The sequence below is a fragment of the Chiloscyllium plagiosum genome, unplaced genomic scaffold, assembly GCF_037043375.1.
Source record: "Chiloscyllium plagiosum isolate Xiang-an unplaced genomic scaffold, Cpla_swu_hap1 HiC_scaffold_27, whole genome shotgun sequence".
NCBI classification, from domain to species: domain Eukaryota; kingdom Metazoa; phylum Chordata; class Chondrichthyes; order Orectolobiformes; family Hemiscylliidae; genus Chiloscyllium; species Chiloscyllium plagiosum.
The window spans coordinates 93,106,169-93,133,839 of NW_028270165.1; the positions used below are offsets into that span (position 1 = coordinate 93,106,169).

At 47.7% G+C, this 27,671-nt stretch overlaps 3 protein-coding genes across 5 annotated transcripts in view; 1 reads left to right on the forward strand and 2 right to left on the reverse strand.

Annotated features, from left to right (window-relative positions):
* LOC148145045 (uncharacterized) overlaps positions 1 to 27,671 on the forward strand; it is a 103,293-nt gene that overhangs the window by 70,830 nt on the left and 4,792 nt on the right. The gene's annotated exons all lie outside the window — the stretch shown is intronic.
* Positions 1 to 27,671, reverse strand: part of LOC148145048 (uncharacterized) — a 112,813-nt gene that overhangs the window by 35,332 nt on the left and 49,810 nt on the right. The window lies entirely within an intron of this gene.
* LOC148145050 (uncharacterized) lies at positions 18,234 to 21,249 on the reverse strand. Its single transcript, XM_087975746.1, has 2 exons — positions 21,213 to 21,249; positions 18,234 to 19,117 (listed from the first exon to the last, which is right to left on the reverse strand). Exons 1-2 carry the CDS (start codon positions 21,247 to 21,249, stop codon positions 18,234 to 18,236), a joined length of 921 nt encoding a protein of 306 aa, XP_087831872.1.

The window sequence follows — 27,671 nt, forward strand, 5'->3', positions numbered from 1 at the left end:
ATTAGCCATGCAGCTGATGCAGCTACCACCCCCACGCTGATTGATGATGTCACTTCTGCCCCCATCATGGCCACTCCCACAGCCACTTCCGGCCCTCACATCATCGCCGATGCCACACGCTCAGTGACTTCCGCCACCCCTACTGCCGTGTCTGCCACCACTTCCGACCCCACCAGCACCACTCACCTGCATTCTGCTGACACGCCCCCCACAGACCCCACTGTCACTATCCCCACCCCCCAGAACCCCGAGGGGAACACTACCCCTACTCATGACTCTACCCCCATTCCCCCCACCATCACACCCACTCCAGGTACTGGCTCCGACCCCACTCCCAGCTCTACACCCACACCAGCTCCCAGCTCCCAGCCCTGCCGAGTTTTCACCATCCCCCCAGACCTCCCCCTCACTGAGGACGAACGATCAGTCCTCAGCAAAGGACTCACCTTCGTCCCCCTCCGTCCACGCATCAATGAATTTAATACACGCCGTAACATCGAACAATTCTTCCGTCGCCTCCGCCTCCGAGCTTACTTTCATAATCAGGACTCCCGCCCACCTTCCGAGGACCCCTTCGCCCACCTCCAACACACTGCATCCACCTGGACACCCCGCGCTGGCCTATTACCCGCCCTCGACCTCTTCATTTCCAACTGCCGCCGGGACATTAACCGCCTCAACCTGTCGACCCCCCTCCCCCACTCCAACCTCTCACCCTCACAACGCGCAGCCCTCCAATCCCTCTGCTCCAATCCTGACCTCACCATCAAGCCAGCGGACAAAGGGGGCACAGTGGTAGTCTGGCGCACTGACCTCTACATCGCTGAAGCCAAACGCCAACTCGAGGACACCTCTTCCTACCGCCCCCTTGACCATGACCCCACCCCCCATCACCAAACCATCATCTCCCAGACCATACAGAACCTCATCACCTCAGGAGATCTCCCACCCACAGCTTCCAACCTCATAGTCCGGGAACCCCGCACTGCCCGGTTCTACCTCCTTCCCAAGATCCACAAGCCTGACCACCCTGGCCGACCCATTGTCTCAGCATGCTCCTGCCCCACTGAACTCATCTCTACCTACCTCGACACTGTCCTATCCCCCCTAGTCCAGGAACTCCCCACATACGTTCGAGACACCACCCACGCCCTCCACCTCCTCCAAGACTTCCGTTTCCCCGGCCCCCAACACCTCATCTTCACCATGGATATCCAATCCCTCTACACCTCCATCCGCCATGACCAGGGCCTCCAAGCCCTCCGTTATTTCCTCTCCAGACGTTCCCAACAGTACCCCTCCACCGACACTCTCATTCGTTTGGCCGAACTGGTCCTCACCCTTAACAATTTCTCCTTTGAATCCTCCCACTTCCTCCAGACCAAAGGGGTAGCCATGGGCACACGTATGGGCCCCAGCTATGCCTGTCTCTTTGTTGGCTACGTAGAGCAGTTGATCTTCCGTAATTACACCGGCACCACTCCCCACCTCTTCCTCCGCTACATTGATGACTGCATTGGCGCCACATCGTGCTCCCGCGAGGAGGTTGAGCAATTCATCAACTTCACCAACACATTCCACCCTGACCTTAAATTTACCTGGACCATCTCTGACACCTCCCCCCCCTTCCTGGACCTCTCCATCTCCATCAGTGACGACCGACTTGACACTGACATCTTCTACAAACCCACCGACTCCCACAGCTACCTGGATTACACCTCTTCCCACCCTACCTCTTGCAAAAATGCCATCCCGTATTCCCAATTCCTCCGCCTCCGCCGTATCTGCTCCCAGGAGGAGCGGTTCCACCATAGAACACACCAGATGGCCTCCTTCTTTAGAGACCGCAATTTCCCTTCCCACGTGGTTAAAGATGCCCTTCAACGCATCTCATCCACTTCACGCACCTCCGCCCTCAGACCCAACCCCTCCAACCGCAACAAGGACAGAAAGCCCCTGGTGCTCACCTTCCACCCTACCAACCTTAGCATAAACCAAATCATCCGCCGACATTTCCGCCACCTCCAAACAGACCCCACCACCAGGGATATATTTCCCTCCCCACCCCTCTCCGCCTTCCGCAAAGACCGTTCCCTCTGTGACTACCTGGTCAGGTCCACGCCCCCCCCTACGACCCACCTTCCCATCCTGGCACTTTCCCCTGCCACCTCAGGAACTGTAAAACCTGCGCCCACACCTGCTCCCTCACCTCTATCCAAGGCCCCAAAGGAGCTTTCCACATCCATCAAAGTTTTACCTGCACATCCACTAATATCATCTATTGTATCCGTTGCTCCCGATGCGGTCTCCTCTACATTGGGGAGACTGGGCGCCTCCTAGCAGAGCGCTTTAGGGAACATCTCCGAGACACCCGCACCAATCAACCAAATCGCCCAGTGGCTCAACATTTCAACTCCCCCTCCCACTCTGCTGAGGATATGGAGGTGCTGGGCCTCCTCCACCGCCGCTCCCTCACCACCAGACGCCTGGAGGAAGAACGCCTCATCTTCCGCCTCGGAACACTTCAACCCCAGGGCATCAATGTGGATTTCAACAGTTTCCTCATTTGCCCTTCCCCCACCTCATCCTAGCTTCTAACCTCCAGCAACTCGATCCCCTGACCTGTCCGGACTTGTCCGATCTGCCCAGCTCCTTTTCCACCTATCCACTCCACCCTCTCCTCCCTGACCTATCACCTTCATCTCCTTCCCCACTGACCTATTGTACTCTATGCCACTCTCTCCCCACCCCCACCCTCCTCTAGCTTATCTCTCCACGCTTCAGGCTCTCTGCCTTTATTCCTGATGAAGGGCTTTTGCCCGAAACGTCAATTTTGCCTGTCTTCGGATGCTGCCTGAATTGCTGTGCTCTTCCAGCACCACTAATCCAGATACTAATATTAGATGTTAGGGAGATAGAATTCCTCAAGTAGGGCACCATAAGAATCCTGGGAGAGTCCTATTTCTGGTTTACTTCCTCATGAACATACATTAAACACGAGCACATATTTATTTTGAATTTGGTTTCATTTTTCTTGTTTGATTCCTTTCTATGACTACACTCTGTGTCTGGATGGTTGACAGGCTGGGAGATTGTGGATTGGGTCTCAATGTTTTACTCTTCCGGAAGGTGTAAAAAGGGAGGTCAAAACTGATGTTCATTTTCCACATCACCTCACCGCTCACCAGGCCTGATTTGGATTGGCCATGCTAAATTGACCAGAGCGTCCAGGGACGTGCAGGTTAGGTGGGTTAGCCATGGGAAATACAGGGTTATAGTTTCATAGTAATAGAAGCAGGAATAGGCCATTTGGCCCATCCAGCCTGCTCCACCATTCATTAAGATCATGGTTGATCTATCCATCGTCTTAGCTCCTCCTCCCTGCATTATCCCAACTCCCCTTAATTCCCGTACCATGCAAAAGCCCATCCAACTGTGTCTTGAATGTATTTAATGAAGCTGCCTCGACTGCTTCCTTGACCAGAGAATTCCATAGATTCACTACTCTCCGGGATAAGCAATTTGTCCTTATCTCTGTCCGAAATCCACTCCCCCTAACCTTGAGACCTAGTCTCACCCACCAGCAGAAATGACTGGATAGGGTAGGGCTTCATCCCCACAGTGCAATCAATTCCCACTTTCCAACAAAATCCCAGATGTCCTCGCTCACTCAGTTGCTGGCTCACAAATGAAAGGCTTCATTTTAACTTCTTCTGATCCCATTAAGGGCAAAATATCCTAAAGCTGCTCTGCAAGTCCAGTCTTCACCACCACATTTCTGCTTTCACCGAAGACGATTAGAGTCATACAGCACAGAAACAGACCAGTCATCCCAACTCGTCTATGCTGACCAGAATTCCTAAATTAATCACGTCCCATTTGCCAGCATTTGGCCCACATCCCTCTAAAACCTTCCTATTCAGGGACCCAGCCAGGTGCCTTTTAAATGATGTCATTGCACCAGCCTCCACCACATCCTCTGGCAGCTTGTTCCATACATTCACCACCTTCTGTGTGAAGAAGTTGCCCCTCACTTCCCTTTCCCCATTCACCTTAAACCTATGCCCCTCTTAGTTCTGGATTCCCATACCCTGGGGAAAAGACCTTGGGTATTCACCCTATGCATGCCCCTTATAAACATGTTAGGTCACCACTCAGCCTCCGATGCGCCAAGAATATATCCTGGTCTATTCAGACTCTCCCTGTTGCTCAAACCCTCCTACTCTGGCAACAGCCTCGCAAATCTTTACCGATCCCTTTCAAAGTTTCACAACACATTTCCTGTAGCAGGGAGACCAGAACTGAACGCAGTATTCCAAAGATGGTCCAAACAATGCCCTGTACAGTCGCAACATGACCTCCCAACTCATCTACTCAATGCTTTGACCAATAAAAGAAAGTATCCTAAATGCCTTCTTCATTATCCTGTCTACCTGTGACTCCACTCTCAAGGAACTATGAACCTGCACTCCAAGGTCTCTTTGTTCTGCAACACTTCCCTTAACTGTGTCAATCCTGTCTGGATTACTTGACCAAAATGCAGACCTGACATTTCTCCAAATTCAACTCCATCTGTCACTCCTTGACCCATCAGCCCATCCGGTCAATTCTAATTTAGAGTGAATTTTCTTTCCTCTCTTATTCCCTAGATGTTGAAAATCTCCATCCCACACACTCTCCGTCCATTCTCACTTTGCTGATCCTAATCCCTGCTGTACCTCATCCTGAAGGGTCTGGTTCATGCTGATTAACAGGCCCACACTCGGGAGGGGGGAAGGGTCTAATTGAAACATACAGAATCTTGAACAGCCTGGACAGAGTGAAAGCTGGGAAGGTGTTTCCATTGGTTGGAGGGATTAGGACCAGTGTGCACAGCCTTAGAGTAAAGGGAAGACCTTTCAGAATGGAGGTAAGGAGAAACTTCTTCAGCCAGAGAGTTGTGAATCTATGGAATTCACTGCCACATAAGGCTGTGGAGGCCAGGTCACAGAGAATATTTAAGACTGAGATAGAGACGTTCTTGAGTATCAAGGCGATGGAGGGTTACAGGAGACAAAGTGGGAGAATGTGATTGAGAAACTTATCAGTCACGATTGAATGATGGAGCAGACCTGATGGGCTGAATGGCCTAAATTTCTGCTCCGATGTCTTATGTTCTCTTGCTGTCTTGGACAGTGAGAGAGAATTGGAAGCAGGAGTCGGCCATCTGGTCTTACAAACCTGCACCAACATTCAACAGATTGGTTGGGATTCTGCCGACATCTAGATGAATAGGTTGGGACTTGTTCAATGGACCACAGGAGGTTGAGAGGTGACCGTACAGAGGTTTATAAATGGAAAAGTGGGCAAGAAAAGAGAGTGCCGTACTCACAGATCTTGGACAGAGGAAGGAATTTACAGTCGGGGGTGAAGCTCAATCTTCCTTCAGAGACAGAAGCAGAAATAGCAGCTACTGAAGATCATGGTCCAACTTCCGCATTTAGACAATAGGGTGGCTCTGATTGGTAGGAGGACCTATCTCTTTCCGGTCCTCCAGTGCTCCCTATTGGACCATCAGGAGAACGGCGCCCGCCTTTTTCTGGCGGACAGATGAGCATGCGCAATATTTTGCTGACACCGACGGACATGCGCGCTGCGTTGCTGACACCGGCACACATGTGCAATATGCTCTTTGGCAATGTTGGTGTTAGTGACAAATGAAGAATCCAAATGCCAATAGCTGAGAAAAAAAGATAGAGGCACAATTTTTTTCCACGTGGCTCGACATTTCATTGCTTTTGCATTTTGTCTGCTGCTCAACTTTTGTATGTTTTTTTCCCCTTGTTGGGAGAGAGTGTGCCCCAGTGAGCTGACTGTGAGAAGGAGCTGGAACCAGATACACAGACTGAAGAAACATCAAACTATTCACAGTACGGGGTGACTGTACACGTTTCCCGAATGTGATCACACTTTCAATTGTTCATCAGAAACAGGGAGCCAAAAGGACACCAGAACTGCAGAGAAGTCGTGGAAATGTGGGGAATGTGGGAAGGGATTCCATTCCCTATCTGTACATGAGATTCATCAGCTCAGTTGCAGTGGGGAGAGGCCGTTCTTCAAAACATTATTTCCCATTGACAAAAACACATCCACGCTGCCTGATTACCTTGAACTTATACAAGTGCCCTGTCATAACATCTTTAATCATAGCTTTGAACATTTTCCCTATGACATATGTTAAGGTAAATGGTCTGCAGTTTCCTGTTCTCAGTCTCCCTTTTTGAAGAAAGGAGTTTCCAATCTAAAGAAATCTTCCCTGAAACTAGTGAGGTGTGGAAAACTAAAACCAATGCATTAACTGTTTCACTAGCTAGTTTATCTTTAAGAGTCCATGATGAAATCTTTTGGGCACCTGAGACTTGTGAACTCGTAGTTCCAACAGTTTACTCAGTATGACTTCCCTGGTAATTGTAATTGTCTTCAGTTCCTCCTTCCCTTTCAATTCCTGATTTCCAGCTAAAGTGTTACTTTTATCCTCTCTAGTGAAGACAGATTCAAGCTCTTTTCAATTCTCCGATCATCTCTTTATCCTCTGTTATTGAATCCCCAGACTCATTTTCTGCAGAACCAACACTTACTTTATTAACTTTAAAAAAAACACGCTGACAAAACATTCAAACCTTTTTTTTAATACTTTTGGCTAACTTTCTAACTCTAATTGCTGTGCTTCTGCCTGTATTATTTCTGATAGGTTGCCCCAGCACTCAACTCTTGCATCAACCTGTCTGCGTATTCTATAGAACTGACCTTGGTTAAGTGTTGCAAAACACACAAGGGCAAATTTTTCATCTCCAGAAAGCCTTAGTACTTAACACGATAATATTCACTTTGAAATATTGTTCTTTCAAACTTTACCAAGCACATCTTCCAGATTCAAAATCCCACAATGACACCCAGTTTTGTTATGATCTTTAATTTTGAAGAGAAATTTGAATATCCAGTGATTAACTGGAAGAACTGTTCACGACATTTTCACATTTCTAAACAAAAAAAAATCAACTGGATTAATTTAGCAGAATAGCACATACGGCCTTAAATTGCAAATCCAGTTTTCTTTTGAGAGATGGAGCATATCCACACCAGATGAGGATCTAATACCTGGATTTAGCCTGTTGGGTCAGGAGCTTTTATTAAACACAAAATGGCATCTCAATATAAAGTAACAGAACAACATGGTTTCAGGCTGCAAATTAACACTGTGTTTAAAATGGCTAAAAGCTGCATTTCTGCATTCCTGAGCGAACTGAATTACAGATTAAGCAAACAATGCCTTCTTCATAGTATGGATCGAATTAAGCTAGATAGGACATTACTGACCATCCTAGCTAACCTTGAAGCACAGGTATGAGGAGATAATGCGTGTGAAACAACATTGTTCCCAGGAAATATTGTTTCCCAGGATTAACCTGTTGTCCATTATGTCATTTCATGCTGTACTGTCTCATAAGAAACATATGAAAATTGCTTTGTGTTCCAAGTTAATCACCCAGTTTCTCTAAGGAACACATAATATTTTAATATCTGTGTTGCTGGACAAATCTTTGCCCGGCCGTTACTAATTAAAGTGTGAAACCTTGCTGAAGCAGACCATACTCCTCGAGTTTTTTGATCGATCGTGGAACTGAGACACCCTCTCCTGGGGGTTGAGATCTTCAACTCTCACTGTGCTTTTGGTGTGACCCATGATTACAGAGACTTGTAGGAACATAGAGGATTTGTAACCCCCACAGGGCAGACTAATAGTAATGTCGTTTTGTCCAATCAATCTGGCAGCTATCAAGATATTCAGCTCAGGCTGAGGCAATGGATACAGTCTTCCAAAGGAATGAGCAGATGGATGCTGCTGCCAAGCAGGCAGCCTGACACCCCAAACTTCTGGTCCCATTGGATCCCCAGCAAAACCCGGATAGTGACAATATGGGGATAGGAATTCCAGGCCTGGGTATGGGACTGAAATCACAGGGGAGGCCCCCTGCTGAAGAGTACAAACTATGGCCTCAAATATGGTACTCCTTTGATACTCAAACCGAAATGTAGGTGGATCCCTGATGGACTGGTTTGTGTTCCTTCTTTGCTGCTGCTTACTTCAGTTGACTATGTGCATTATTGTACACACTTGGGCAAGAAGGAAATGGTAATACTTATTACAAACTTGGTGGCACCCAGATTTCCAGAAAACAGCTAGGAAAAGAGCTGAAGCGTGTTTAATTTGTAAACAAACAAGATGCATGATGTAAGAGGGATGCCCTGAGGTTGTTAACCACCTCCTTGCCTGGTCAGCCTTTTTACTTGTCTACAACTTGCTTTTATAGAATTATGTCGCGTACATTGTTAACGATATTGTCTAATAATAGCAGATGTATTTTGTAGATGAATCAAAACCATCCCAATGCCACTACATTGTTGGACAAGTGGGAAATATTTGCATCAGTTAACCAAAACTCTTCAGAGTTTACAGTCACGGGTACGCCAAGCCTCAGCATTAGGACCGGGCCATATTGGAGCTGAGATGGAAAGGCCCCTTCCTAGTCCTGCTGGGTTACCCGGTCAGCAGTCAGGGTCAAGGGGAGGCCGCATGGACACACACAACACAATGCAAACGAGCGCCACCTCCTGGAGGAAGACCAGAAGACCCCGTCAGAGACACATCTTCAGCCTTCATCCGTGAGTGGCTCAGCCTGATCATTCTGCCTTTCACTGCACTCTTCCTTATCTTTCTTTCACTGACTATGTTTGATTGGGACACAATGGATAGCCTGATAATCTGTAGTAAACAGGAATTACAGTGTAATACTTTTCTTTACAGGACATACCTTTCTGCAGAAAAGGACAGCCGCTGTAGCTGCTGGGTTTGTGCCCATATTCCCATCCACTCCAAGGGAGGGATCCCCCTGAGATCCATACCTTTTAATGAATCTGACCCTGCTGAATGGGGGCTGCATCAGGGTCATTCTGCTGCTGTCACAACCTTTCACATCCCCCTGGTTTCCTAAGTGGGTGAGCACCCCAAACTCTGACGGGGATAACACCCACCTCCGCTGGCAATCAGTGGGATATACAATGGATACATTCGAGCCTCAATACTATCTCTCCTGTGATGTTTGGGTACCCAGTGCAAAGTGGGGAGGACAGGTCACAGGACCTCCTCTTGGGTCTGCTCCTGGGCCTGGCCTGGTCAAACTGGCCATAAACAGGTCCAGGCAGCAGGCTATGGAGGGGGTCGTTATGGCCGACTGCCTGCCCCTCCTCTGTGGGTATGTCAGAGCCAGGGTGTCTCTGGAGAAGGAGCAAGCGGTGCCCACTAACACCTTTGGGCTGTTCAGAGAGAGATGGGTACCGCTGGGAGTGGAGTGTATTATTTCCCCCTCCAACTCTAGTTTGATTTGATCGCTGCCCTCCCCCTCACTATTTGATCATGCAGCATTACCCTCTGAGAAGGGCATTGCTTGTCACTGGCCACTCAGGTATTTCCTTTCTTCCTGGTGGTGGAAGTTGAATAAAGATTTGTGCACTTGTTGTCTTTCACTGTGTCGCACACCTGCACACGCAACATGGATGCAGGGGGAAATATAAGCACTCCCGCAGTTAGGCGGTAGTGTGGGGATGGGGAAGAAAAAAAAATACAACCCCTCCCGTACACCCCCGTCCCTGTTCCTCACCAATCTCACAGCCACAACTCCACCTCTAGGAAGTATTTGCATCAAGAGTAAGCATCCCTCAGGATGGCAGGTGGGTTTCAGTAAGTGTCTGCACTCCCTACTCCTTACTTCAACTGCTTACCAGCCCACTGCAGACAGGAGCATACTTAACCTCAGGGATCCCAACAAGACCGCCATCAATTCCTCACTTCCCACCTTTTGGATTGGAACCCAATGCAATCATTTGTTGCCCTTCAATGGCACTGATTTCATTTGTGGCCATACGGCCTAGCCCTGGCTGCCTACCTCCTGGACTGGCAGCTGATATTTAGGTTATGTTGTCCCTTTCCTTTACCACTCCCACACTTTCCCTTTTGAGAATTCCAAATCACAAATCAAGAGAGTGCTCACACCCTTTCAGCACCTTTTCTCTACCTTCTCCCTTCCCTATGCTACCCTCCAGCTTGAGGTTAGTGAATTGCTACCACTCCTGAAGAGATTGCCAATGCCACATCTTCAGCCTTTGACCTGCTCAATGCAGGGATGGTCACTGTCCGCAGCATTGCTCTCCAACGTCACATGGCCCTCGACTCCCTGTTAGCCGAGAAAGGAGGCACTTGTGCCCTTATCGGCTCTGACTGCTGTACCTACATCCCTGACTCCAGTGACATTACAAATATTGCCGCCCACATTGGCAAGTCATCCTCCTCCCTCCATAACACTACTCCCCATTGGGACCTTTAGACATGGATGGGTGGCTGGCTTGGCTTTTGGGCTTCCGCTCTCTTCCAGAGCCTTGTTCTTCTCATTGCTGGTTTAGTTCTGTGAGCACTTAGCATTATTTTCCAGAAACAGTGCTGTGCCCATTTCAGCTGTCTTCTCATGCCAAATATCCCAGCATCTTCCCAACTTGTGCTGCTTCTCATTTCTGACATTTCCGCACCAATGAATGGTTTCATTGACACTCTCTCTCCTGATCCTGGTGACCTGGAGTATGACAGTCACCTTGGCGACTCTAAACCCCCATCGCCAACAAGCCCCACTGGGTCCGCTACATCCCTCCTTTTGCAGGTTCCTCTGAACTGACCTCCTGATTTGGTGAAAGGAAAGAAGGAAGGAATTGGGGGAGAATTATTATATTCCGGTCACATATTAAAAACCTGGAAATCACTTTCAATCTCAGCTTAGTGCCTGCTTGCCAAAGCTTATGTTTCCCAGGCTATCATTGTGTTTCCCAGGTTCAATAGAGACAGTCTGCCTTGCAGCTGTACTGCTACCTGATAAACAAATTCTTTCCTTGGGTGGGGAATATCCTTCTCTTTGCAAGGACCTATTGTATACTTATCAGCTACTAACCAACACTATCCAGACACTACGTCACTGGGCAAAGTGCCTCAGTTTGCTCAATATCCTGCAATTAACAGATTGCGAATTGTTAAATGATTGTGACCTATATAATCACACAACTTTGTTTGTCATCAGAGTGACTTGTGATTATTAGGTCGACTTGGCTCTCCCTGCGAGCTCACAAATAAACAATCAATAACTCAAGGTTTGTGTGTCATGATGACTTATCCAATACTTATTGGACTACTACGAGCAAGCCACCCACAGCATAATCCACTTCCATCCCCAACATGGATCAAGACGCCATCCTTTTTTGCCAGACAAGTAAATGTGTCAGGCTCAGGAAACAAAGCCTGTCAAACATTAACAGGCACAGATCTAGACCAACCTTTTCCAGAGTCTGTCCCTTCACCTCGATTGACTTTCTTTTTCCCTCAGCTCCGACAAACCAACAGCTGAACCCAAGGATAAGAAAAGAAATAGGAAAGGGGGCGAGAAAAGAGAGTGCGGTACTCCCAGATGTTAAACAGAGGAAGGAAGTTGCAACCTAGGATAAAGCTCAACCTTCATTCAGAGAGAGAGGTGGAGCAGCAGCTTCAGAAGCTCATTGTCAAAACCATCCGCATTCAGACATTAGGAGAGCTCTGATTGGCAGGAGGACCAGGCTCCTTCCGGTCCTTCAGGGTTTCCCAAAGGTTCGTCTCCCCGTCCATCAGAGCGATGAGGGGCGGGGCCCCAAGTCGATATCACACATGCGCACCATCAGCACTGCTCACAGCCGATAGAACGGTTTATTGATCGCATGGGATTGTGGGTGCTGTATCAGCCATTAAAGAGATGAAATCCAGTGTTCCATATGCCTTCTTAACCGTCCTTTTTCGTATGTTGGTGACGTATACGTGAGGAACTAATCGTTAACTGATATTAGATTGATGTACTGAGTGAAACACTGCAGGCCCGAAGACACCAGAGCAGGGAAATGGCTCCAGCGTGGAGCCGGACAGCTACCTCAGCCCTGGGATGGTCCAGCAGTTTGCCGTCACCACGGGAATGCACACAGTTACCCCGGAGGGGCAAGACCAGCAGCAAATGGACACTGTTAACCTTGTAAACTGTTAAAATGGGGATAAGAGTTGCCAGCATCAATGTGCGTGGCATCAAATCGGCTACGCGATGTGTTTCTACGATGGCCTTCCTGGCCAACGTTAAAGCCGACGTCCAGTTTCTGCAGGAGTGTGGGATACCGCACCTCAGCAGCTACAGGAGATGGTCGAGCTTATGGGCCCATGGGCCGTCAGTTTGGTCGGGGGGCAACGATAGCCGCGCCTCCGGCCTGGGTATCCTGTTGAGAGGAGGCAACTTCACCATTTCCAAGGTTAAGGAGGTGGTGGGCGGGCGCCTCCTCGTCGCCGACGTTATGTACACGAATGCTCCCCTGAGACTGATTAATGTGTACCCCCCAGTGGGTAAGAGTGAATGGTTGGCCATTTCCCTAACAGCCGCCCTCCCGCCGCTTCCTCGCTCGAGCGACTTCTCCTCCCAACCGCCTTCGCCCCCGCGTGACGTCTGCACGGGGGGTGGGTGGGGCCGGGCCGGGGAGCCTCACCGTCACCAAGCAACAGCCACCTCGCGCTACAACTGCTCATTCACAAAAACAAACTCTCCTGTCTCGCTCTGCAGCTGCAGGGGGGGACACTGCCACGTTTCCAGGAGCCCTGTCTACATTGGAAAAGCTCACGGCTCAATTTAAACAGATATTCCCACATCTAACGGAACGGCGTCATATCGAAAGGGGGCAATCTGCATTTTAAAGGGACGTGGATATTTTAACGGGTATTTCTGCAAATAAAGAGATTTAAATGGACAAGATTACATTTCAAAGGGATGTGGGCACATTCAAAGGGATATCTTCACATGTAAAGTGACGCAGTTATATCTAAATGAATCTACATTTCGAAGACTCGTTGCCCTATTTATAAGTAGAGACAATAAGTGTGAATTCTGTCTGTGTCCCAATGTTAAGTCAAGACTGACATTTTTCTTAGAAAAGCTCTGCATTTAAATTACATTCTTGAGAAGGTAATTTATAGATTCGGGTGTAGGTGAGGGAGGATTGGCCGTGCTAAGTTACCCAGAGTGACCAGGGATGTACAGGTTAGGGTGGAAATATGGAGTAAGGGGTTGGATATGGCTGGGATACTGTTCAGAGGGCCAGAGTGATATAGATGGGCTGAATGGCCTGCTTCCACATTGTCGGAATTCTATGACCCTCCCCATAAAGGACCATTTTATCTGCATCTATCCTGTCAAGCCGCCATCAGAATTCTACTGGTTTCAATCGAGGTATACAGCACAGAAACAGATACTTCGGTCCAATTCGTCCATGCCGACCAGGATTCCAAACTAAACCAGTCCCATTTGCCTACATTTGGCCCATATCCCTCTAAACCTTTCTATTCATGTACCCATCCAAATGCTGTTTCAATGTTGTAAATGTACCGGCAACTACCACATCCTCAGTAAGTTCATTCCACATGCAAATCACTCTTTCAAAATGTTGCCCCTCCAGTTCCTTTTAAATCTCTCTCCTCACATTCAAAAAAAGCCCCCTAGTTTTGAGTTCCCCTACGCTAAGCAAGACCCATTTGCTATTCACCTTACCTCCCACTCCTCATAATTTTATCAATCTCAATGAGGTCACCCCCAACTTCCTGTGCTCCAGTGAATAAAGTCACAGCCTCTCCTTATAACTCAAACCCTCCAGTCCTGACAACATCCTGGTAAATCTTTATCAAACCCTCTCTAATAGTATTCTTCCTATTACAGGGCCACCAGAACTGTACTCAGTACTGTGAAAGTGACCTCACCAACATCCTGTACAACCTCAACATGATGTCCCAACGCCTATACTCAATGGGGTGAACAATGAAGGCAATGTTGCGAAATGCCATCTTAACCACCCTGTCGAGCAGTGATGAAACTTCCAAGGAACTATGTATCTAAACACCCCCCACCTCTGCCCCCCTGCCCCCCCCCCCCATGTCTGTCTATGAGACCATAAGACATAGGAGCGGAAGTAACGCCATTCGGCCCATCGAGTCCACTCCACCATTCAATCATGGCTGATGGGCATTTCAACTCCATTTACCCGCATTCTCCCCGTAGCCCTTAATTCCTTGTGACATCAAGAATTTATCAATTTCTGCCTTGAAGACATTTAGTGTCCCAGCCTCCCTGCACTCTGTGGCAATGAATTCCACAGGCCCACCACTCTCTGGCTGAAGAAATGTCTCCGCATTTCTGTTCTGAATTTACCCCCTCTAATTCTAAGGCTGTGTCCACGGGTCCTAGTCTCCTCGCCCAATGGAAACAATTTCTAGCGTCCACCCTCTCCAAGCCATGTATTATCTTGTAAGTTTCTATTAGATCTCCCCTTAATCTTCTAAACTCCAATGAATACAATCCCAGGATCCTCAGCCGTTCCTCATATGTTAGACCTACCATTCCAGGGATCATCCGTGTGACTCTCCGCTGGACACGCTCCAGTGCCAGTATGTCCTTCCTGAGGTGTGGGGACCAAAACTGGACACAGTACTCCAAATGGGGCCTAACCAGAGCTTTATAAAGTCTCAGTAGCACAACAGTGCTTTTATGTTCCAACCCTCTTGAGATAATTGACAACATTGCATTCGCTTTCTTAATCACGGACTCAACCTGCATGTTTACCTTTAGAGAATCCTCAACTAGCACTCCCAGATCCCTCTGTACTTTGGCTTTACGAATTTTCTTACTGTTTAGAAAGTAGTCCATGCTTCTATTCTTTTTTCCAAAGTGCAAGACCTCGCATTTGCTCACATTAAATTCCATCATCCATTTCCTTGACCACTCCTCCAAACTGGCTAGATCCTTCTGCAGCCTCCCAATTCCTCAGTACTACCTGCCTGTCCACCTAACTTTATATCATCGGCAAACTTCACAAGAATGCCCCCAGTCCCTTCATCCAGATCATTAATATATAATGTGAACAGCTGCAGCCCCAACACTGAACCCTGCAGGACACTGCTCGTCACCGGCTGCCATTCCAAAAAAGAAACTTTTATCCCAACTCTCTGCCTTCTGTCAGACAGCCAATCCTCAATCCATACCAGTTGCTCACATCGAAAACCATGGGCCCTCACCTGGCTCAGCAGTCTCCCGTGCACACACTCTCATTCTCTCATGCACACACACTATTCTATGGGGTGAAATTGTATTGGCAGAATTATATTTGCAGATACATTCAATTTTGTTCAAAAAGCACACAATCTGCAGGCAGTCAATGCATGTAATATTTTACAAATTCTGACTTTGGAAACAGAACCAGTCTGATTCAAGATTGGAATACTGACAGACACAAATCTCACCTTTAATGCATTGTCTGAGCGGAGATGTCTTTTTTTTTAAAATAAAACCTTAAGTCATCTCAAGAACATTGTTACATATTAATGAACCAAAGCCCGCACCCATTCTAAGAGATGAAGACTATCTAAGTTTGTTCAATATATTCTATCAGTTGCATGACACTGATCTTTTGATATAAGTTCTGTGTCTTATAATGCTGTTCCATGAGGCTTATGTATTGATGAGGCAATATGGTACAGATGAGGTGATAGACAATTACAGATCATCGAGGAAGGATTGAAAGAGAGAGTTAAGAAGAGCAAAGAGAGGACCGAAGCAGTCTTTATTCTATTTGCTAAATGAGAACCCTAAAGCTTTCTAAAGGTATGTGAGGAATAAAAGGATGATTAGGGTAGGAATAGGGCCAGTCAAAGACAGAAGTGGGAAGTTGAGTGTGGAGATTGTAGAGATCGGAGAGGTACTAAATGAACATTTCTCATCAGTGTTCACTCAGGAAAAGAATGAGGTACGAGATATTAGACTCGAAAGGATCGAGGTCAGTTACACACAGGTGTTATCAATTCAAGAAGGAGTGAAAGTGGACAAGTCTCCTGGGCTGGATGGGATTTATCCGAGGATTCTCTGGGAAGCGAGGGAGGAGATAGCAGAGCCTTGGGCATTGATATTTGAGTCATCATTGTCTACGAGTTTAGTACCTGAGGACTGTAGGATTGCAAATGTTCTGCCCTTATTCAAAAGGGCAGCAGAGATGACCCAGGTAATTATAGACCAGTGAGCCTTACTTCTATTGTAGGAAAGGATTATAAGAGATAAGATTTATAATCATCAAGCAAGCAACAATTTAATTTCAGATAAGTCAACATGGTTTCATCAAGGGCACGTCGTGTCTCACATACCTCTGAGTTTTTTGAGAAGGTGACCAAGCATGTAGACGAGGAAAGGACAGTTGACATGGTATACCTGGACTTCAGTAAAGCCTTTGATAAGGTTCCACACGGTAGGCTGATGGAGAAAATGCAGAGGCATGGAATGGAGGGTGATTTAGCAGCTTGGATTAGAAACTGGAAGAAGGCAGCGAGTGGTGGTTGATGGAAAATATTCAGTCTGGAGTCCACAAGGATGTTCTGAGACCACTGCTGTTTGTCATTTTTATAACTGACTTAGACGTAGGCATAGGTGGACGGATTAGTAAATTTGCAGATGACACTAAAGTCAGTGGAGTATTGGACAGTTTAGAAGAATGTTACAGGTTGCAGGGGGAAATTTGGATAAACTGCAGAATTGGGCTGAGAGGTGGCAAATGGAGTTCAATGAAGCTAAATGTGAGGTGATGCACTTCGGGAAGAATAACAGGATGGCAGAGTAGTTGGCCAATGGAAAGATTCTTGGTAGTGTGGATGTGCAGAGGGATCTTGCAGTCCATGTGCATAACTCCCTGAAAGTTGCAACCCAGGTAGATAGTGCTGGTAAGAAGGCACACGGTGTATTAGGTTTCATTAGTAGAGGGACGGAATTCCGGAACCGCAATATCACACTGCAACTATACAAAACACTAGTGCAGCCACCCTTGGAATATTGTGTACAGTTCTGGTCGCCCCATTACAGAAAGGATGTGGAAGCATTGGAAAAGATGAAGAGGAGATTTATCAGGATGTTGCCTGGTCTGGGGGGGGGGGGGGAAGGTCTTATGAGGAAAGGCTGATAGACTTGGGTCTTTTCTCATTGGAAAGAAGAAGGCTTAAGGGGGGATTTGATAGAGACATACAAGATGATCAGAGGATTAGATATGGTAGACAGTGAAAGACTCTTTCCAAGGATGGCAACGTCAGCTTGTACGAGAGGGCATAACTACAAATTGAGGGGTGATAGATTAAAGACAGATGTCAGAGGCAAGTTCTTTTTGCAGAGAGTGGGAAGGACGTGAATGCCCTACCTGCTAAAGTAGTCAACTCAGCCACATCAGGGAGATTTAAGCATTCCTTAGATAAGTGCATGGTTGTTTTTCGGATATTGTAGGGGGACAAGCTGAGAATAGTTCACAGGTCAGCGCAACATCGAGGGCCTGTTCTGCGCTGGATTCTTCTATGTTCTATGTTCTAAACTTAGTGCAGGATGTGGAAAGAAATGAGCAGCTTTAAAACTGCTCTTGGAGCTCAAAGCTTTCAATGAAAGTCTGAGCCCGGTGTTAAGTTCAGGTAACCTTTATTGCAACCCAAACTTTGTTACAACTTCAGATCCCCCCAGCAAAAAGGCAGAGAAAAAGTAGTTGCTTTTTGAACATCTCAAGGTGAAAGTGCACACACCACACCTCCCCTTGTCCCACCCCCCTCACTGTCTTTACTATTGGCCAGCACCAAGCACCAAGTTGTCCCTTTGTAATCGGATCCTTGGAACAGCCGTAACCCGGAGGAAGTATTGCCTCACTCAGCAATTTCAACCCTTACCCTGTGTCCAACTAAGTTTCTCCCCGCTCATTTGCCAGTGGGGGGAGGGCAGTGTAGAGTCAACCAGACTGCTGTGGGTCTGGAGTCACGTGTAGGCCAGACCAGGTAAAGGGTGCAGCTGGAATGACTGAGTGAATCCTTTCCCACAATTGCGGTTCCCTTCCCGAACAAGGGAGAGAGATGGGGGCTTTCTCCACCCCCCCTCCCCCAACCCCCTCCCTGAAACGGTCTCATCGTTAGATTCCGAACTCCACATTTCTGACCGAATACCAATTCTGCCATCTGTCGTGGCAGGATTCGAACCCGGGAGTCCCCGGAACCGGGTTGATAGTCCAATCGATAATGGCACTCAGCCGTCACTCCTTCAATCCCCCTGCGATGGCACGTGAACTCGCTGGTGCTTCCGCAGGTGGGAGGAGTAGGTGAAGCCCTTCCCGCACTGAGAGCAGGTGAACGGCCTCTCCCCTGTGTGTATCCGCTGGTGCCTCAGCAGGGTGGAGGATGTGCTGAAAGCCTTCCCACACTCTGGGCAGGTGAAAGGCCTCTCCCCTGTGTGGACCCGCTGGTGGCTCCGCAGGTTGGAGGAGCAGGTAAAGCCCTTCCCGCACTGAGAGCAGGTGAATGGCCTCTCCCCCGTGTGGACATGCTGGTGGGTCAGCAGGGTGGAGGAACTGCTGAAGGCCTTCCCACACTTGGGGCAGCTGAAGGGCCTCTCCCCCGTGTGGACACGCTGTTGGGTCAGCAGGGTGGTGGCCTGGGTAAAGGCCTTCCCACACTCGGGGCAGTTGAAGGGCCTCTCCCCTGTGTGGATCTGTTGGTGCCTCATCAGGGAGGAGATGTGGCTAAAGGCCTTCCCGCACTCAGGGCAGCTGAAGGGCCTCTGTCCTGTGTGGACATGCCGGTGACTCCGCAGAGTGGAGGAATCGCTGAAGGCCTTCCCACACTCGGGGCAGCTGAAGGGCTTTTCCCCCGTGTGGACACGCCGGTGGCTCAGCAGGGTGGAGGAATACCTGAAGGCCTTCCCACACTCAGGGCATCTGAACGGCCTCTCTCCTGTGTGGACCCGCTGGTGGGCCAACAGGGCAGAGAAAAACACGAAGGCCTTCCCACACTCGGGACAGCAGAAAGGCCTTTCCCCAGTGTGGTCCTGCTGGTGGGCCAGCAGGTGGGAGGAATGTCTGAAGGCCTTCCCGAGGCGTTTGGTTGGGTATATGAATAGGAAGGATTTGGAGGGATATGGGCTGGGTGCTGCCAGGGGGGATTAGATTGGGTTGGGATATCTGGTCGGCATGGGTGGGTTGGATGAAAGGTTTATTTCCATGCTGTACATCTCTATGACTAGCACTCGGAGCGTGGCTCCTTCATCACGTGATTGTGGAGAATAAAATCATAAGGCACAGAATGGATGGAAAAACGTTACAGTGCACTGAAATGATATATTGAAAAACCCTGGATTGTTAAGTCTTTCATCTTTTAGTATGGGCTGCTTGTATCATTCATTTGTAAATCGCGGAATTTCCTGAAAGACATCTTCTTGAAATAACTCAAGGTTTTATAACAAAAGGTGACATCTCAGCTCTGACAACGCATTAAAGGTGTGAAGTCAGGATCTGTCTGTATCCCAATCAGACTGGTTCTATTTCCAACGTGGAATTTACAAAATATTACATGGATTGACTGCCTGTATATTGTACATTTTTTGAGAAAAATAGAATGTATCTGCAAATACAAATTCACCCCCATGGATGTGTATGTGTGTGAATGAGACAGAGAAAAGTCTATTTCATGCTGTATATCCCAATGTCTACTCGACAACAGATGCTTTAATTCTGCTGGTGTAAATATTGTTATAAATCATAGCTGGGTATGAATAGTTAGATGTTAGGGTGAGAGAATGCCTCAAGAGCGGCACTATAAGAATCGTGGGAGAGCCCTATTTCTGGTTTACTTCCCCATGAACAAACATTAAGCATGAGCATTTATTTATTTCTAATTTTGTTCTGTTTTTCTTGTTTGATTCCCCGCTAGGACTACTCTCTGTGTCTGGGGATGGTTGACAGGTTGGGAGATTGTGGCTTGGGTCTTGAATAATTGAATGTTTTATTGTTCCAGAAGGTGTAGGGGTGTGGGGTCAAGGCTTCAGCAGAAATCTAGCAGAGCAGAGAATAGACCAATATCTGACTCTGTGAGAACAGGGACATCCCAGAGGACAGAGAAATCAGGACCTGAATCCAAGCTGACACCTGTGATTAGTACTTTGATGAGCAGCGTCAAGCCTCTACCTTCACCGAGCTTCCCATTTGACTACTACCTCGATATTCAGGATCCAATCCTTGTCATCCTGAAGCCATGCCTCTGTAAGGAGTCTCAGATCATAATTATTCTCTTCAATGTGTGCAGTCAATTTTGTTACAATGGACACCATTCAGAAACATCGTTTTTAGTTTAAAGTTTTGTGACCTTCAGAATCCAGTTTTGATTGCTGGTACATTTACTCACCTTGTCCCTTTCTATCGTTCTCAAGAGACAGGAGAGTTTGTTTTTGTGAATGAGCAGTTGTAGCGCGAGGTGGCTGTTGCTTGGTGACGGTGAGGCTCCCCGGCCCCGCCCCGCCCACCCCGGCCCCGCCCATCCCCCGGCCCCGCCCATCCCCCGGCCCGGCCCCGCCCATCCCCCGGCCCGGCCCCGCCCATCCCCCCGTGCAGACGTCACGCGGGGCCGAAGGCGGTTGGGAGGAGAAGTCGCTCGAGCGAGGAAGCGGCGGGAGGGCGGCCGTTAGGAAAATGGCGCCGCGCGGCCCGGGGCAGACACCCGTCACTGGCCGCAAGTTCACACCGACCCGCCGAAGCGAAACCCACCCATATCCCTACATTTACCCAACACTACGGGCAATTTAGCATGGCCAATTCACCTGACCCTGCACATCTTTGGACTGTGGGAGGAAACCGGAGCACCCGGAGGAAACCAACGCAGACACGGGGAGTACGTGCAAACTCCACACAGTCAGTCGCCTGAGGCGGGAATTGAACCCGGGTCTCTGGCGCTGTGAGGCAGCAGTGCTAACCATTGTGCCACCGTGCCGCCCACTAGGCTGAGTGGGCGGCACGGTGGCTGAGTTCATCTGATTTTTATGTGAATGTTTATGGGGAAGGCAAGAAAATGGTTTTAAGACTAGTATTGGACCAAGTTACAGAGCCATGGAGCACAGAACAGACCCTTCGGTCCAACTAGTCCATGTTCTCAAACTAAACCAGTCCCACCTGCCAGTGTTTTGGCCCATATCCCTCCAAACCTTTCCTATTCATGAACTTATCCAAATGTCTTTTAGATGTCGTTACTGTACCTGCATCCTCCACTTCCTCTAGACATTTAGTCCGCATGTGAACCACTCTGTATAAAAACAATTGTGCCCTTCAAGTCTTTTTAAAATCTCTTTCTCCTGTCACCATCAAAATTTGCTCCCTAATCTTGAAACCCCAACCTGAGGGGAAGGACACCCGTCGTTCACCTCATCTCTCTCTTCATGATTTTATAAACCCATTCCCCAACATTTACCCCTTCACCTAACACTACAGGCAAATTAGCGTGGCCACTTCACCTAACCTGCACATCTTTGGACAGTGGGAGGAAACCCACGCAGACACTGGGAGAATGTGCAAACTCCACACTGTCAGTTGCCCGAGGTGGGATTTGAACCCGGATCTCTGGTGCTCTGAAGTGCTGCTGCTGCTGCTTCAGGTGGTTGTGGAGAATAAGATCATGATTAGACTATTTATAGCCAACAGAGTCCAGTTCATGGAGATGAGATACATTAAACAATTTAGATGAAAACTTCCATCTTTTAGAATGGGGTTCTGTTCTTTGGTATGTTAATCCCAAAACCTGTTTTCAGTAACTTTCTCAAGAACGTAATTTAAATGCAGAGCTTTTCTATCAAAAATGTCAGGCTGACTCGACATTGGGACCCAGACAGAATTCACACCTATTGGTGGGTCGGCTGGGACTTTTTTCACTGGAGCACAGGAGGTTGTAAGGTGAAGGTATCGGGTGCCTCATTAGCAAGTTTGCAGATGGGCATTCAGATTGATGGAATATCAGATAGTGAAGGGGACTGTCAGACGATACAGCAGAATATAGATCGGAGAGTTGGGAAGAGAAATGGCAGATGGAGTTCAATCCAGACAAATGCGAGGTGATGCATTTTGGAAGATGCAATTCAAGAGCGAGCTATACAGTAAATGGAAAGGTCCTGGGGGAAATTGATGTACAGAGAGATCTGGGTGTTCAGGTCTATTGTTCGCTGAAGGTGGCAATGCATGTCAATAGAGTGGTCAAGGCAGCATACAACACGCGTTCCATCATCGGATGGATTGAGTAAAAGAGCTGGCAAGTCATGTAAAAGTTATATAAGATATACCCTGCTGACCTACCGGCCGGTCCAAACGGGGGAGAGTCTCTCTAGCTGTCCCAAGTGCGGGAAGGCCTTCAGTGATTTCCCCCAACTTGCTGACTCACCAGCGGGTCCACAAGGGGGAGAGGCCATTCCCCTGCCCCGCGTGCAGGAAGGCCTTTACCCAGGCCTCCAACCTGCTGAGGCACTGGCGGATCCACAGATGGGAGAGGCAATTCAGCCGCCCCGAATGTGGGAAGGTCTTTACCCACACCTCTGCCCTGGTGACCCACCAATGGGGTCCACACGGAGGAGAGGCCCTTCAACTGCCCCGAGTGCGGGACAGTCTTCACCCGCTCCTCCTACCTGCGGAGCCACCAGCGAGTTCACGTGCTGTTGCAGGGTGATTGAAGGAATGATGGCCGAGTGCCATTATCGTCTGGACTATCGACCCAGTTCCAGGGATCCCGGGTTCAATTCCCACTGCGACAGATGGTGGAATTGGAGTTTGGTCAGAAATCTGGAGTTCAGAATCTAACGGTGAAAAAATGTTGGTGGGGTTGGGGTGGAAGAAATCCCCCATCTCATTCACTCAGTTCCTTTTTAGGGAAGGAAACTGTCGTTGTGGGAGTGGATTCACACGTCGTCCCAGCTGCATCCTTTACCCGGTCTGGTCTACACGTGACTCCAGACCCACAGCAGTCTGATTGACTCTACACTGCCCATCCAACTTACTTGGATACAGGATACGGGTTGAAATTGCTGAGTGAGGCAATACTTTCTCCGGGTTAAGGCTGTACCAAGGATCCAATTACAAAGGGTCAACTGGGTAGTGACCAATAATGAAGCAAGTGAGGGGTTGGAGGGGGTGTGTGCTTTTTGGCCTTGAGGTGTTTTTAAAAAATTTCTACTTTTTCTACGCCTTTCTGCAGAGAGATTCTGAAGCTGTAACGAAGTTGGGTCGCAATAAAGATTACCTGAGCTTCACGCCGATCTCAGACTCTCGTTGGGAGCTTTGAACTGCAACTGTTTTTTGTTTTTAAACTGCTCATTTCTTACAGGTGAAAGTGAGAACTGCTGATGCTGGAGATCAGAGTCAAGATTAGAGTGGTGCTGGCAAAGCACAGCAGGTCAGGCAGCATCCAAGGAGCAGGAAAATCGACATTTTTCGGGCAACATTGATTTTCCTGCTTCTCTGATGTTGCCTGTCCTGCTGTGCCCATTTCTTACAGCCTCCTGTTCTATGTTTCCAATGTTGTGTATTGGTTGCAGCAGTGACTGAGTAGTATGCATTGTTAGAAATTGTAAATTTTTCAAGAGTGCAGGTACTACATCATGTCATCGGCATTGTACAGTTTCCTGGCAGCACTGGGAAGTGTGGGCAGTATCCACTGCAAACGATGTGGAGGTGCCGGTGTTGGACTGGGGTGGATAAAGTTAAAAATCACACAACACCAGCTAATAGTCCAACAGGTTTATTTGTAAGCATGAGCTTTCAGAGCGCTTCCTCAGGTAGCTGTGGAGCAGGGTCATAAGACACAGAATTTATAGCAAAAGATCACAGTGTCATGCAACAGATAGGACATATTAAACAAATCTAAATTGCAGATTAATCTTTCATCTTTTAGTATGGGTTGCACGTTTCAATTCATTAATACGTAATCCCCCGAACTACTTTTAATTCACCTTCTTGAGATGATTTAAGGTTTTATAAAAATAGGTGACATCGCCGCTCAGAGACTGCACAAAAGTGTCTGTATCCCAATCTTGAATCAGACTGGTTCTACTAACCAAAGTTATAAATATTACATGGATTGACTGTCTGCAGTTTGTATGATGTTTGAACAAAATTGAATATATCTGCAAATATAATTCTGCAAATGGAAGTTCACTCCATTGACTTATGTGTGACTGTATCTGCAGGAGTGTATATGCGTGCGTATGCGAGTTTGCGCATGCATGCTAATGAAATGTGTGTGAGATAGACTATAAGCCTGTGTGATGGTGAGAGTGTTAGGGTGTGTGTGTGTCTGAGAGAGCAAGAGATAAAGGCAAGGGATTGCATTTTGCTAAAACAAGGAAGGGCAGGACTTGTACCATTAATGGTAGGGTCCTGCATCGTCTTGCAGAACAGATTCATGAGGGTGGGGTGGCGTGGAGGGGTTCAGGTTCATAAAGTTAAAAATCTCTCAAAACCAGGTCATCGTCCAAGTCGTTTATTTGGAAGCACGAGCTTTTGGAGCACTGCTCCTTCATGGGATGTTTGTGGAACAGGATCATGAGACACAACCATCTGATGAAGGAGCAGCGCTCCAAAAGCTAATGCTTGCAAATGAGCCTGTTGGAGTATCACCTGGTGTGGTGTGAATTTTAACTTCGTACACCCCAGTCCAACACCGGCATCTCCAAATCGGGGACATAGTTCTTTGGAAGTTGCATCATTGGTAGACAGGGTTGTGAAGGAGGCGTTTAGCACACTTTCCTTCATTGTTCACCCCGTTCAGTGTAGGAGTTGGGACATCACGTTGTGGTTGTACAGGATATTGGGGAGACCACGTGGAGAGGACTGAGTACAGTTCTGGTCGCCCTATTGACGACCACAAGTTGTCGGGTGACCTTATTTCGATGTATAAAGTCATGGGGCGTGTAGGAAAGGTAAATATCACATGGGGAAGAAAGGGTGGCTCTCCCCTTTTTAACTTCTCTTGGCATTCAGACACTTAAATTCTGTCAGTAACAGCAGCATCGCCAGAGAGCAGACTGCGCGTGCTCACCGGTACAAGGATGAAACTGCGCATGCTCGTCACTTCACGCAAAGCGCGCGTCGCGACTTTCTTCAGGTGGGCCAATCGGAAGCCTTGGAGGACCGGAAGGTGACTGGTCCTCCTGCCAATCAGAGCCTTCCTATTGTCTGAATGCAGAAGTTGCAACACGAGCTTCGGAAGCTGCTGCTGCTGCTCTGTCTGTGAATGAAGAGTGAGTTTGTTCCAGACTGCAACCTCCCTACTCTGTCAACCATCTGTGAGTACGGCACTCTCTTCCCAACTCCTTTTCCTTTTTTTTTTTCATTCTTGGATTCAATCTTTGACTTCCCTTTCCTTTCGGTTGCTGTAAATGAATGCACGGCGTGGACCGATTCTGGAAAAGGTTTTCATGAACAGAGAGTGGTTCATGAATGGAATGAATGTCCAGAGGTAGTGGTGGATGCACGTACATATGCAACGTTTAACAGACATTTGGATAAGTACCTGAATAGGCACGGTGCGGAGGGATATGGGCCAAACACTGGCAAGTGGCACTAGTTCAGTTTGAGAACATAGTCAGCATGGAATAGTTGGACTGAAGGGTCCGTTTCTGTGCTGTCTGACCGTAACTGTTCTGTTGTGGTCTTAAAACCATTGTCTTGCATTCCATTTTAAACGTGGTTACTGTACCTGCATCCAACACACAAAGCACTCAAAAAAACCACCTCAACCACACAACATAAATATCCACACTTTGTTGTTCAAAAATCAAACGAACTCAGCCCAGGCATCAATGTGGACTTCAATAGTTTCCTCATTTCCCCTTCCCCCACCTTACCCTAGTTCCAAACTTCCAACTCAGCACTGTCCCCATGACTTGTCCGGACTTGTCCTACCTGCCTATCTCCTTTTCCACCTATCCTCTCCTCCCTGACCTATCACCTTCATCCCCTCCCCCACTCCCTATTGTACTCTATGTAACTTTCTCCCCACCCCCACTCTCCTGTAGTTTATCTCTCCACGTTTAAGGCTCTCTGCCTTTATTCCTGATGAAGGGCTTTTGCCCGAAATGTCGATTTCACTGCTCCTTGGATGCTGCCTGAGCTGCTGTGCTCTTCCAGCACCACTAATCCCAGAATCTGGTTTCCAGCATCTGCAATCATTGTTTTTACACCTATCCTATCCAGTCATTTCTGCTGGTGGATGAGGCCAGGCCTCAAGTTGAGGGGAGTAGATTTTAGATTATATTAGATTACTTAGTGTGGGAACAGGCCCTTCACCACAATAAGACCTCCCCAACCCTCTGAAGAGCAACCCACCCAGATCTACTCCCCTACATTTACCCCTTAACCTGACACTACAGGCAATTTAGCATGGCCAATTCACCTAACCCACACATCTTTGGACTGTGGGAGGAAACCAGAGCACCCGGAGGAAACCCACACAGACAGTTGCCCGAGGCAGGAATTGAACATGGGTCTCTGGCACTGTGAGGCAGCAGTGCTACTCACTGTGCCACCGTGCCATTTAGGACCGATGAGGAACTGCTTTTCCTGGAGAGTAGTCAATCTATGGAATTCTCTGCCCAAGGAAGCAGTAGAGAGGCATCTTCATTAAGTATATTCAAGACACATTTGGATGGGTTTTCATGGTCAGGGAATTAAGGGTAGTTGGGATAATGCAAGGAGGAAGATCTGAGCCAATGGATATATCAGCCACGATCAGCTCGAATTTCAGTTTCCCACAGAGTAAGATATTGGTCTGTTCTCTGCTCTGCTAGATTTCTGCTGAAGCCTTGACCCCCACCCCCACACCTTCTGGAACAATAAAACATTCAGTTATTCAAGACTCGAGCCACCATCTCTCAGCCTGTCAACCATCCAGGCACAGAGTGTAGTCCTAGCTGGGAATCAAACAAGAGAAACAGAATAAAATTAGAAATAAATAATTGCTCGTGCTTAATGTTTGTTCCTGAGGAAGTAAACCAGAAATAGGGCTCTCCCAGGATTCTTATAGTGCCCCTCTTGAGGCACTCTCTCTCCTTAACATCTAACTATTCATACCCAGCTATGATTTACAACAATATTTACACCAACAGAAATAAAGCATCTGTTATCAAGTAGACATAGGGATATACAGCACAAAATAGACTTTCACACACATACATCCATGGGGGTGAATTTGTATTTGCAGAATTTTATTTGCAGAGACATTGTGCATTTTTTGAAAAAAATAAAATCTGCAGGCTGTTCAATCCATGTAATATTTTGTAAATTCCACTTTGGAAATAGAACCAGTCTGACTCAAGATTGTGATGCAGACAGACTCTGACTTCACACTTTTAATGCATTGTCAGAGCTGAGATGTCACATTTTGTTCCAAAACCTTGTTATCTCAAGAAGATGTCTTTCAGGAAATTCCGCTATTTTCAATTGAATGATATGAGCAGCTCATACTAAAAAATGAAAGACTTAACAATCCAGGGTTTTTCAGTATTTCATTTCAGTGCACTGTAATGTTTTTCCATCCATTCTCTGCCTTATGATTTTATACTCCACAATCACCTGATGAAGGAGCCACGCCCCGAGCGTTCGTCATAGAGTCATAAAGGTGTTCAGCACGGAAACAGACCCTTCGGTCCAACCCATCCATGCCGAGCAGATATTCC